The sequence below is a fragment of the Micropterus salmoides genome, unplaced genomic scaffold (assembly GCF_014851395.1).
Source record: "Micropterus salmoides isolate LMB-PRFRI ecotype aquatic unplaced genomic scaffold, ASM1485139v1 Ms_hic_scaffold_8, whole genome shotgun sequence".
In the NCBI taxonomy this organism is placed as follows: domain Eukaryota; kingdom Metazoa; phylum Chordata; class Actinopteri; order Centrarchiformes; family Centrarchidae; genus Micropterus; species Micropterus salmoides.
This window is the reverse complement of record NW_024044570.1, coordinates 3,895,718-3,908,411: the sequence shown is the minus strand read 5'-3', so window position 1 is coordinate 3,908,411 and position 12,694 is coordinate 3,895,718. Positions and strand designations below refer to the sequence as shown.

At 42.7% G+C, this 12,694-nt stretch overlaps 1 protein-coding gene across 1 annotated transcript in view; it reads right to left on the bottom strand.

The window, feature by feature from the left end:
• Positions 1-5,196: 5,196 nt before the first annotated feature.
• Positions 5,197-12,694, bottom strand: part of lamb4 (laminin, beta 4) — a 42,694-nt gene continuing 35,196 nt past the window's right edge. Inside the window, exons 27-36 of the mRNA XM_038706930.1 lie at positions 12,280-12,646; positions 10,706-10,866; positions 10,319-10,518; positions 9,996-10,193; positions 9,516-9,645; positions 7,893-8,100; positions 6,136-6,271; positions 5,876-6,046; positions 5,535-5,682; positions 5,197-5,362 (exon numbers count right to left, since the gene is read on the bottom strand). Of these exons, the coding sequence (XP_038562858.1) occupies positions 5,223-5,362; positions 5,535-5,682; positions 5,876-6,046; positions 6,136-6,271; positions 7,893-8,100; positions 9,516-9,645; positions 9,996-10,193; positions 10,319-10,518; positions 10,706-10,866; positions 12,280-12,646 (1,859 nt within the window). The 3' untranslated portion in view covers positions 5,197-5,222. The remainder of the gene's footprint in view (positions 5,363-5,534; positions 5,683-5,875; positions 6,047-6,135; positions 6,272-7,892; positions 8,101-9,515; positions 9,646-9,995; positions 10,194-10,318; positions 10,519-10,705; positions 10,867-12,279; positions 12,647-12,694) is intronic.

Genomic DNA, 12,694 nt, shown 5'->3' with positions numbered 1-12,694 from the left:
TTGCACACATAGACATCAAAAGGGGCTTCAGCACCTGCCCTTTTTCTTCTTTAAGAGAAAGTGCCCTTTTTCCAGGCTGCTTTTTTTTTGTTGTTTAATAAATGAATATACCGTATATTTATTCCTGTTTGTAACAGATTTCCCGTCAAACAAATATATTTATTGGGGGGGAAAGATCTAAATAGGCTATCAGGTCGGAAGATGAGACTTTGGAGTTCCGATTCTCTCTCTCTCTCTCTCTCTCTCTCTCTCTCTCTCCCCTCCAGCTTCTCTCCCAGCAGTGTTTTTCTTGGTTTGTGTGGAGGTGAGTGGTGATGAACAAAAGACTAAACTACCTGTAGGAGCCAAATGTGGTGTTTTGTGCATTTTGATATTGGGTGTTGTTTCTTGTTTATACATTGGGTGTCGCTCTAATATTACCTGGGGTCAAGGTTATATAGGTAGCATCCAGACTGTTGGAGGCAGGTGTTTTTGACCCAGAAGGGCAAAGGGTTTTTGACCGCTGTGGCGCATTGGCGCGGAAACCTTTTGTTTGACAGTCGATTGTATGTGTATGGTTTTGCCGTTAAAACTGGATAGGCTAAATGAACATTCTACTCTGCACGGTAAAACAAATAAACTTATTAATCAGCAACACAATAAAGTCTGGAGATTCTTAAACGATACAGTACGGTAACACTAAGACAAAGGAACAGCGCGTCAGCCAGGGCACTTCTGGGCTAAATCACCTCAGTAGCCCTCAGTATTAGACTGAGCTACTACACTACCAGTGCCTCTAGTTTACCGCTAATTAAACAGAAGACAATATAGGCCTATGTCTTGCTAACGCATGACTCATGAGCTGAGCTAATGTAATAAGTTAGCTGAAGTTTAGCTAAGGCAATATCTCATGGCCTTACAACCTAATGTACTGATGGAGACACTACAGGTGAACAGTTACGTTTGTGTCTAATAACGTCATCACAATCACAACATTGATATGCAAATTAAGCATTAACGAGCCTAATTAAAATGCCCCAATTTGCACACATTTGACAAGACACTGCAGGTAAATGGGATAAAGAAAATAATCATAATCAATCACAAAGCATATCACCACAGAACTCCCCCAGTTAATGACTTACATTAAGAGTTGGCTATTTTCCTCTGAAATGCGCTTTGTAAATATGCAGATTAGCTTGTTTTGGGTAATATAGACTAAATCTACAGATGCAAATAGACCGAGGGTATTAGGCTTAAAACGAACTCCTCAGGATGGTTACTGGATGATATGGTTGAGGAATAAAAATGAGTATGAAGCTCTTGCTGGCCCTCCAGTCCGTCTCTCTCTGAAGTCTCAGCCTGAGAAGGTGGGGGTGTTTGTGGATTATGAGGAGGGTCTGGTCTATTTTTAGGATGCGTTGTTTTCTGTAAATGTTTTTCTTCGATGTCACGTTGCTACAACACACCAATTTCAACACTCTGATAGATTTGATCTAATTTATTGTAATAACTGCATTACCTGCCTTCAACACTGTTAAATCATCAGAAAACAATGTCCTCAGAAATAAGAAGCATTTACACGTTCCTTAAATGTCTGGCTGCCAAATTCTAAACTATTTATTGTCTGATCATTGTTTCTATAAGAAGTGTTGCATACTGGCACAAATTACTGAAGAGCAGTTTATAAATGAGACAAAAGTCTTTTGTTTTTCTCTTTTTTCTTTTTAAATTAACAAAAGCAAAATTATTTTTTTAATGTCTAAAAAAGCTTTTTTGTGTTTGATTGGTATCAAAGCTGAAAAACAGTTGATGGTGTTTCTAATGACACCAAATCATGTGATTAAAAACAACATCAGCTGTTCTCAGACGTGACTCGAGCTGACGAGCTCCAATCCCCCATCACATCTGAGACAGTCTGCAGTGGAAGATAATGTGGTGTTATTTAAGGTCTCCTGCTCCTGGAACTTCACGGTGTGTGCCGTTTAATTATTCTAAAGTTCAAGTGGATTCCAGAGACAAAAGAAACAGCGAAGGCAAAACATAAACAAGGAAAAGACACAACAAACAAGAGCTTTACCTCAACATCTGCATAAGTTTGGTTCATTTTCCAGCTGTATCAATTTTTTTTTTCCATCTTGTTACACAAAGAAATTCAAAGAAGAAAAGTTCCAGAGAAGAAGGAGAGGATATTGATTCATGAAATGTTGTGGAAGGCTGTTTTATCTTTGAGGTGGAAAAAGACAAGCGAACTTCTGCACTCGATGTTGAATGCTGCTCTTCGCTCCGATTGGTTGGATGGAGGTCTGTAGGTCTGATATTTTATGATTGTATGTTTGATTTTATTTCAGCCTTTTCTCCCTTTTGCTGACACGGTGCCTGTTAACAGTGCTGTTTCTTTTGTATTTGAGGGAAAATTCTAAAACAAACCCAGTAATGTTCACTATGTGACACAGTGACATGCATGTCAAAGAACATTCCTGGATGCTAAGGTATTTTTCCCAGGGAGTAGAAGTAAAGAAATGTATTTTAGTTCCCAGGATTAAATCCTGACTTCTTCCTCGGGTGGGGAAGCGTCTCCTGGAGAAGGAGGTCCTGGACAAGGCAGACATGTTGGAGCTGCTGGGCCCGCGGCCGTTCGACGAGAAGTTGACATACGAGGACTTTGTGGAGGGGACGGGGAGCTTTGAGGTGGACACGAGTCTGCCTCAGGGCCTCAAAGACTGGAACCAGGAGAGAGGAGAGGAGGCGGAGGACACGAGCCCGACTCAGGACAAACAGCGGGCCATGTAGAGTTCGAAAACTCTACTTACCTCAGTCAATCATCACCTAGACCAGACCTTTTTACAGACTGTATTATAAAACACCTTTATATTCTAATAAAAGGATCTTGACAGACACCCCAAATCCTTTGGGACACAAAAACAAGTAAGGTGTAATATGGCAAAGGAGAGATTCTGTGACACCAAGTCATTGTGCAGGACAGGGGGAGTCACAGAGATAACTCAAACCCTCTAACTCTCCATCTTCCGTACAGCAGATGTTCATGCAGGTTACTGCACAGTGAGCGGACATTGGTGAGAAATATTCCTGATGACGGTGTGGGAAGTCCGCGGCAGCATGTTTCCCTCTCATCCGCCGTTTCACTACAAATTCCACTGACATGAGAAAAGTGGTAAATATATCTGCTGCTGCTGTTGTTCCCCTGATCATGAGCTTTTCACTAGTTAGAAAGCTCCAGGTACCACATCAAAAACCTGAATTTATGAACAAAAACAAACACACAGTGGCAGCCATCTGCAGTGGCATGTTGATCATGATTATATATTGAAAATCACTTTGCAGCTTTGTTTGGACATTATGTTTTTAATCATCAGACCGATAGAAGAGTCTCAGGTTTGAAGATGGTTTACAGCAGACAGGTTAGTTCAAACACAGAAAAACACATTACCAACAGGTTATTGTGCATTTTATTCTAAAATTCTATCATAAAAAAATGTGTATAAGGGATTTTAGTCTCTGTATGGTGTCATTAGATTTATATCAATAAACTGCATTTTAATACGTCCGAGGAAATTTATATGAAGTCCTGTTTTAGGCAACTTGTTTAAGCAATCACATACACACATACAAACTTATTGCCCTGCACCAGAGTAAGTAAATTATTTAGACTGACAGTGAGGATTATTCAGGTTTCTGTGACCGTAAAAGTTAAAGTGTTGTTTCCAACTACAATATCAGATGTCACTTTACAAACATTAAGCAGATCATCGATGTAACAACAAGGATCCTAAACTTTATCCATGGGTAACACCAGTGGCCTGTACTACGAAGGGACTTCAACCTACTCAGAGTTAACTCGGGGTAATCAGTGGAGTCAAACTACGACGGTGGAGAAGATGTTGGTCAGTTGAGTCAGTGTTAACTTAATTGGTGTTGGTGTGCGTTCACATAAAATGGGCGTGTTCGGCCGAGCAGGCAGACTTTTTTGCAACGGCTCATGCTGTTTCTCCAGAGGAATGTACGTTGTTTGTGTTAGGATATGAGGAATGTAAAGACAAGTTAAACGGCTAAATCTAATATCGCGGCAGCCGACAAATTCAGGGAGGCTTGTTGGCATCGCATTGAGTTAATTTGTAGCCTAATTATCTTCAGTGTTCTTATTGTAGTTCAAATCTCTATTATGTATTTTATGGGCTCTTCTTTTATGTGTAATATGATTAAAATGTAAAGGTACAACTGCACATAAGGTCCATTGTAATATTATTTGTGACGATTTTTCTTCTTGTAAATTTCATACTTTCATCTAGGATTTTTTTTAACCCCGACCCCCTGTTTTTTGGACATGTAAAATAGTCAATCTAAATATGTGAAAACACTTAGGAGAATCCAATTATAGACTACAGATGGGCTACATCTCAGAAACTGTCACGTTAATTAAGATTCCTCTCTAAAATCTCCGAGGCTGCAGAGCTCGCTGTCTGAACGTAAATAACTTAATTTCAGCCGCAACCGCAGTGGAACAAGTCAGGATGAAATCTAAACACATTTTATGAAGTGGTGTGTATTAATATCCTACTTCTCATCATTAACACTGAGTACAGATGTGGTGTGTAGTCCACCTGCAGAGTAACCTCGAGTTAAGCATCAACAAAACCTGCTCGGAACAGTTTAGAGATGCGGCGTAAATTGCCATGGCAACAGACCTCGGTTAACACCTATCCACCTTTCGTAGTACGGGTTAATCAGGAAGTTACACTTGAAGTTACCTGGACAAGCCAGTTCCCTCGCTTCATAGTACAGGCCACCAATTTCACACAGTCCTAGTCTTTTTATCGGATTAACAATAAAACAAATCTATAAAAATACCAGACTGATCAGTTCAGCGCAGGACTTTCCCCTTCTGAAGATACTGGGAAATGAAAATCAGTCCTTAGGTTGATGGATGTGGATCAACCGCCGGTACGCACACACTACAGCACATACTTTATTGTGAGTATGTGAAACAGTCTTTTCCTAGTTAATTTGTAGAAGAGGGAAAATAAATTCCCGCACTGTTGGAGTCAAACACACAAACCTCGGATTGAGAGGCCTGTGCACTACTGGCTGAGCTAACCAGGCACCCTCACAAGTGGTTTTAACTTGACACCTGCTGTAAAGTATACAACACCCTCTGGCCTAAGACCCTCGATTCAGATAAGGAAAAACTCCCCAGTATTTCAGTGTGTAGTACTCAGTAGTATTTATGCAGTACAGCTGATGTATCCTTGTGCTCGTTTAGAGATTTCCTGTTGAAGTGAATCCACTGTCTCCAACAACTTGTCAACTTCAGTTGCTTTGTCCTCTTTAATCTTGATCAGCCGCTGGATCCTTAACTCCAGATCTGCAGTGTACACACACAGTAGTAATGCAAATACAACTAGTGTATATAATACTGCCAGTATTACTTCATCCCACTGCTACTGTACATACTACAATAAATGTCATGGTGATCATTTAAAATTAAAACATATGATCGCCAGACTAATTAAATCAAATAAAATTAGTTATACTACCTAGTGTCAGTTTGAGTTTGTCCTCCATCTGTCTCTTCATCTTTTCTGCCTCCTCCATGATGTTCTTAAGTCTAGCTTCACCTTGAACCGCCGCATTCGGGTTTTTCTGCTTTAAGCGCTCAAACTGCTTCATCACATGGTCCAGCTCCTGTTAAGATAGTCAAAACATGCAACAACACATCAAAACGACAGTCTGGTTGTCTGACAGGCATCAGTGGCAACCATAGGAATGTTGCTGTAACTAATGGAGTCGTGACTTAAACTGACTACAAACCAACACTTTAAAACTCAAACCGAATACTTCCTGAATGTTACCCTGTCCGTGTTAATTTAAAGCTCACCGTTTGTGTGTCAGGAGTGTTGTCTAAAGCAGAGTCTGCAGCATCTCGGGCTGCTCTGGTCATCTCTCTGTTCTGTTCAGTTTTCTTCTTCAGGGCTTCAATCTCATCCTGCATATCTTCAGGACTTTGATTCATCAGCGTTGTCACAATGTCATTCAGTTTGTTTTTTATCTGAAACATGACGGAAAAAACATGTTTAAACACATCAAAAACATGCTGTTCTGAACTTGTGACAGATTTGAGATATTGTCCATCTTTACGCCTTGGACTTGGTCTCTGGTCATGTCTGTATCTTGGCTGGCTGTTTCCAGGTTGCTGTCAGCTTTGTTCTGAGTTTTCTCTGCTTCATAAATGTCTCTGCGGATCTCTTCCACATCAATGTTCTTTGTCTGCTCCCTAAAAACAAAAAATAACAGCTTCAAAATACAAGGATTTCTCCAGCAGTTCAGGGCCCTTCAAATGTGTTTTAACTAATTCAGGTCAACATGTCAATTCAACATGCTGTTATTATCAGGCTAAAATAACCTTGTTTTTTTCTCATCCAGCCAATTTGGCTTTTGAAAGCAGTTTGAGGATTAATTTGTTATCCAAGATGAAGTTATCTTGAATGAAGGTGCACCCTTATTTTAAAATTGTCAAAATGTGAGAGGGGAAGAGACGGACAGACGAGGTAAAGCTGCTAAATACCAAGGATAAGTGTCCGGTTAGCAGAGCAATAGTCAAATAGCTGGTGGAAAAAAGTCCAAATCAAACTGGGTGGATGAAGGGGGTCCAGAGGAAGGATCCAGGGGCACGTATCCGAGGAGCTGGTGTCTCAGGTGAATGGTCAGAGGGCTAAACAGAAAAATTGAGCAGGTCCAGAGGCAGCAAAGACAAAAGCTTTCTGGAGGCCGGACAACGTGACCGAAATCCAAGTCTGGAAAGCAGGAACAGAGACCGCCAACAGGGCTGCAGAACAGGAGACCAATGACAAACTGGGAGCCAAACAGGAGAGCTGGTGGAGTCGGGGAAACTTGTCGACCGGATCGCCAATGGAGAAGCAGGGGCAGCTGATTGCTTGGCCGCTGTCGGAGAACAAAGAGGGACCGGTGGTTGCTCCGTGGTACAGAAAAACATAGGCTCAGGGGTGCTGGATTGCTGAATCTCAGAGCTGGCCAGCAAAGTCTCTGGTACGCTGGAAAACAAACACTGAAGCCGGCCAGTACATTCTCTGGAGCTCTGATGAGTTGAGCCTGTAGCATGCTAACCAACTGGATCTCTGGTGAGCTGGGTAGCATGGTCTCTACTAAACCAGGCAACAAAGTCTCTGGCAGCTCCGTATCTGGGATGCCGGCTAGTAAGCCCTCCGCAACACTGGACGGCAGCGATCACAAGGAGCTGGGCAGCGATTAAGCTGAAAAGACAAGTCAGAAGAGGCTGGATGCCGGGGTGGCCAACAGGCCAAGATGCAGGGAGATTGTCCAGAACACAGGCAGGCAGGCCGGGAGGAAGACTGGTGGCTAGCAGCCAGGAAGTCTGGAGGGCTGCAGGCTGAGGAGCATGGGTCCAAAGAAAGTCTGTAATCCACTCAGACAATGAATCACTCAGCCCAGACTTAGAAGATAGGCTGTGATGACTGAACTGATCCGATCAGTATGCCAGCTTCAGAAAAGCAAACAAAACCAGACTTGTGTCAAATTGTAACACTCTAATCTGGATTACTTGGTTATCCACATATGAAGAAAGTATGAAAAACATATGAAGAACTGGGCCCTGGACTGTGGTCAGATATCAGATTAGAGTAGTCACTCAGCCGATCACTAATCAATGAGTCAGGACATCAAAACACACTAGTGGGATGCATCCTCCAGGGAACCTAAAGTTAAAGGTGGTTTCATGTTTCTAGTAAAAGGTTTGTGTTTTGTCAGCTGAGGGTTTCCAGTTTTGTTATTCAGCGTTTCCTTTTTTAGTTAAAGTTTTCACCGAGCTAACAGATGTGTAGTGTTTTCACAGTTATTTCATGTTTTCATTCACTGACTTGAGTTGCTTAGCTTTCTGCAGCAGGTCTTGGGTAGTCCTGGCGTGCTCCTCCAGGTTCTCCAGGTCGTCGTGGAAATTGGTGCCACTGGCCAGCAGGTTACTGATCTCATTGATCATTGATCGGATCTGATTAGGTGATTGTGGCAGCTGGTTGTCCAGAACAGCTCGGGTCAATTTCTCAATGTCTTCTGGAGGAACCCTCTCATCTGTTGGGGAGCAAACATGATGTTGTTTAAGTATATTATCAGTATAAAACTCTTGAGCTGCTACCCTTGGCCTTCTGAAACTTTTCTAAAACAAATTTTGTGTTCATATTATGTTAGAGTTACCATATTGATCAGTTGCAGGAAAACGTATGTGAACCATTTGGTATTACCTGGAATTCCATATAAAATGTGATCTGATCTTCATCTAAGTCTCAACTACAGACAAACACAATCTGCTTAAAGTAAGACCACACAAATAGTTTTGTGTTTTCATGTTTTTAGTGAACACACCGTGTAAACATTCACAGGGCAGTTGGGTTGCTACTCTCCCTAGGAGTGGCCGTCCTGCAGAGATGACTACACAAGCACAGTGCAGAATGCCCAATGAGGAAAGAAGGATCCAAGAGGGTCAGCTGAACACTCTGGAACACGCTAACATGACGCTACGATTCATAAAACACTGAACAAGAATGAGGTTCATGGGAGGATGCCACTGTCACAACAAGTTTACAAAAGAGCGCCAGGATGTTCCGCAGCTCTAGTGCAAAATATTCCATAGACAGATGAAACCAAAGTCGAGTTTTTTCGAAGGAACCCACAACCCTATGTGGAAGAAATGGAAGTATGGTGGAGGGGGCATCATGGTTTGGGACTGCTTCAGGACCTGGAACGGTTGCTATCGTCAACGGAAAAAATGATTCCAAAATTTCTAAAGAAAGTTTGACAGATAATGTAAGGACATCTGTCCACCGACTGAAGCTCAACAGAAGATGTGTGATGTAACGGGACAATGGCCCAAAGCACAGAAGTAAATCAACAGAGCAGAAAAAATACAACTCCTGGAGTCGCCCAGTCAGAGTCGTGACCTCAGCCTGACTGAGATGCTGTGGCATGACCTGAAGAGAGCGATTCACACCAGACATCCCAAGAATATTGCTGAACTGAGACAGATTTGTGAAGAGGAATGGTCCCAAATTCAATCTTTCAATCTCCATTGAACGAACAGCAAACGGCACGGAGGTGAATACTGCAGACAGCAAGCGCTGATGTCAGTGTGGCTCACACCCCGTAGCATCACTTCCTACAGCTGTGCTGTCACAAATATTTACACGGTGTGTTCCATATAAACATGACAACATAAAACCATTTGTGGGGTATTAGTTTAAGCAGACTGTGTTTATCTGTTGTTGAGACTTAGATGAAGGTCAGATCACATTTTATGACCAGAAATCCAGGTCATTAAACGGGGTTCACATCCTGAGACTGTATATTTTAAGACACAATTACCAGCTCTGATAGGTCTGACTTGGCGCTCAATGCATCATGAGAACCTCTCCATCTGTGAACTGACCGATTGACTGAACCCGGTTCTCCAGGTCAGGACTAGCATCCTGAGGTATCACCTGAACACTGACCCATCAGGTCTTTGACTTGCAGGATGAGATCCTTGGTTTTCTTCTTCTCTCTCTCAAAGGAGTCCATGTTGTCATTGATCCGGTGCTGCAGGTCTTTGGTGTCCCGAGCCGCCTGTTTGCCATCATTGATCTGACACACAATGAACAGTTATAACATTTACTCAACAGTGAAGCCTCAGTGTTTGTACGGAGTTGTTTGTTGGCCATCAGCTGGCGGCCGTCACATCTGGCAGTTAGTGGGTGGAAATCATCTCTATGCAAGAACTAGTTTGTGAGGTGTGACCTGTGCAACTTGAATTTACAGCTGCTGCTGAGGCTGTTTAAATGTTACTGTTGAACCAGTTCTCTTTCTAACGAGACTTCAGGAGAACTTATTCATTCTGGTCACAGGATTTAAATGACATTCTTCAAAAGCTGGTATATCTGGACCAGGAAGTGGACTGGACCTCTGAGTCACCAGTTCTCCCAGTTTAAACCTGCCTTGCTGTTGGACTCCTGCAGTCTGGCTGGGAGTAGGATGAGCTTGTCCTTCACTCTCTCTGCCGTCTCTGAAGCCATCTGACTGACAGAAAGTACTCCATCACAGTTTAGACCGCCACATTTCCTTTTTCCCAGATTCAGACCACACAAAGCTCCACCACATCCAGAACAGTCCTCCAGACCTTGTCCTCCACAGATCTACATCAAACCACAACATGTTGGTTAAGGTATGAAGGCTTAGGGTTCAAGACAAACAGGAGCTACTTCATATACCTCTGACTGGTTGGTGTGTGGGTCATGTGACTCAGCAGGTTTATACTCACCTTTAGGTTAAGGTTGACTGCGCTTAGCTCTTTGACCTTCCTCTCCAGCAGCACTGGGTCTCTGCTGCTGCACATGCTCAGTTTGAGTTTGACTTCCTGTCTGGTGTCCATTGAGTGCTCCAGAGCTTTGTTGGCATTTCTGACCCTCTTCTCATCCGACATGAAGGCTGTATGAAGCCTCTGGATCTCATCCTGCAGCTCTACAACAGGATCAGAGGAGACACCGAGTTCAGAAATAAACTACAGAAGAAGAAGTGGAGCTCGTAAAGAAGCACAGACTGGTCTGTGATGACGGCATTAACAACATGACACATGGGGGTGCTTGATGGATGGATGGATGGATGGATGGATGGGTGTTAAAACATTACAAGAACAACATCTCTGTACCCTCTAGGTCTTCATCTGCATGGTCTGGATCATCCATGAGTTTCTCCTTCAGGTTGTTCAGCTGCTTCATAAACTCCAAACGAATGTTGTCGATTTCAGTGTTGAGGAGAGGAGACGGGTCGATCAGGATCAAGTTCAGGCCGATGGCGTCTTTTAGCTTCCTGTTAGGAAGAAAGCATTTAAAACTGTTTGATTATCGAGTTCAACTTTTTACAGAGAGAACATCAGTTTGTTTTAAGAGTGAATTTTAACAGTTTAATTTGACCAAAAATCTGTCATCACAACCAAAAAGATCAACGGAACACTGATGAACACTGATACTCTATTGGTTTTGCTCTTATCAATAAATCAATTTGTTATTTAGTTTACCCGTGTGTCTCCCATTTTTGTTACAGTCCAAGAACTGGGCTGTGACAGTACATACACTTGTTCACTGCTGTAAAATAGTATATTTATATACAAGTATAAAAGTTGAGGTTTCTAATGTGATCGTAGTGTTCCATTACTGTCCGTCTCTTTAGCACCCCCAGTGGACATTTGTTTCACAAAACTGTGGCAAAATGTGCCTGAGAGTACGTAATTGTGGAGCTGCAAAAATGTAGTCAGAGGTACGTATAACGCATGAGACCATTGTATTTTTCTCTGCTCCTCACCTCTCCTCCCTCTTCACTACACTTCCTGCCCCTATGCGATTGTCGGGCTCTGTCTCTGAATGTAGTCTTCTCTACACACAGTTATTCAGGAAAACTTTAAAATGTGAAACACAACACAATTAACGAGTAATTTGTATTTATTTCACTCATTTTAAATCAACACCAGCTGAGGATTCAACTGAGTGGACACAAATGCCGCGTTCGAAACCGGTCGGAACTGGGATATTTCCGAATAGAAACTTCCGACCTCAATGCGTTCCAGGTGCACGGTGGTGCATGATGCCGAAAGTGAACGAAAACCATGGCAGACCGTGACAAAGTGTGCACACAGTTGGACCCTCAGCAGTGTTTTAGGTGTTACTTCAAAGGACGGCAGTTTAACTGCAACAACTGACAAATATGTGGACCCCTCTAGCTACATCAGTTGGTAACCCTCAAGTCAGTCAATGTTGTAGGTTACACTTCCTAACTATACTATAGTTAGGAAGTGACTATAACTCTAAAGGCTGTGGCACAGCACATGAGTGCATGTGTTGATGTTAACCAGGTGTGCATTTACAATGTTTTGCTAATATTAAGATGAGGTCTTATTTCTTGTCACATTTCAGTCTTATTATGTTAGAAGTGTTGTAGGGTAGAACACATTATTGTTTTAATGTTGAATGTGTGTGGAGGTAGAGACCTTACCATAAGACCCAGCAGAGGAGGAGCGAGACAGGATACTGTATATCAATGTAATACGGGGTATTTTTTTAACCACTTCAATCACTGGTTATAGAGTCAAAAACAACAACAGCTGAACAAATTAAATGAACACTGTGGACTATGTAGACCCTTTAAAGTGTTTTAATGAACTCTGATGGTGTTACTGTGTTTTCTGATGTAAAACTACAGATTATTAGTTAATAAGTTAGAACTTACCCAATCATCATATACTGTTTCTCCACCTGCTTCACCTTCGGTGGGGAGAGGCCCGTCAGGTTGCAGAGGCCGTCCAGCTTGGAGTGCATCTCCAGCATCCACTGCCGGTGACCGTCTGTGGGCAGCAGGTCGTGGCTCTGGCGAGGGATCAAAGTTCTCATCCTTTGCACGGCTCGCTGGACATCTGTGACATTTTCGGCCCAGAGGGCGGTGCAGGGGTGGCACTCCTCGCAGGCTGGAAACGCTGAGTTGTTGCCCGGGGCGCACTCATCACAGAAGATACCAGTGATGCCAGTCCGACAGATACACTCCCCGGTTTCAGGGTCACATGACGGTCGCTCCGTTCCCTCCATGTTACAGTCACAAGCTAAGAACGAGACATGACCTCTTTAAATAAAACTACCTGGAGCTCTGT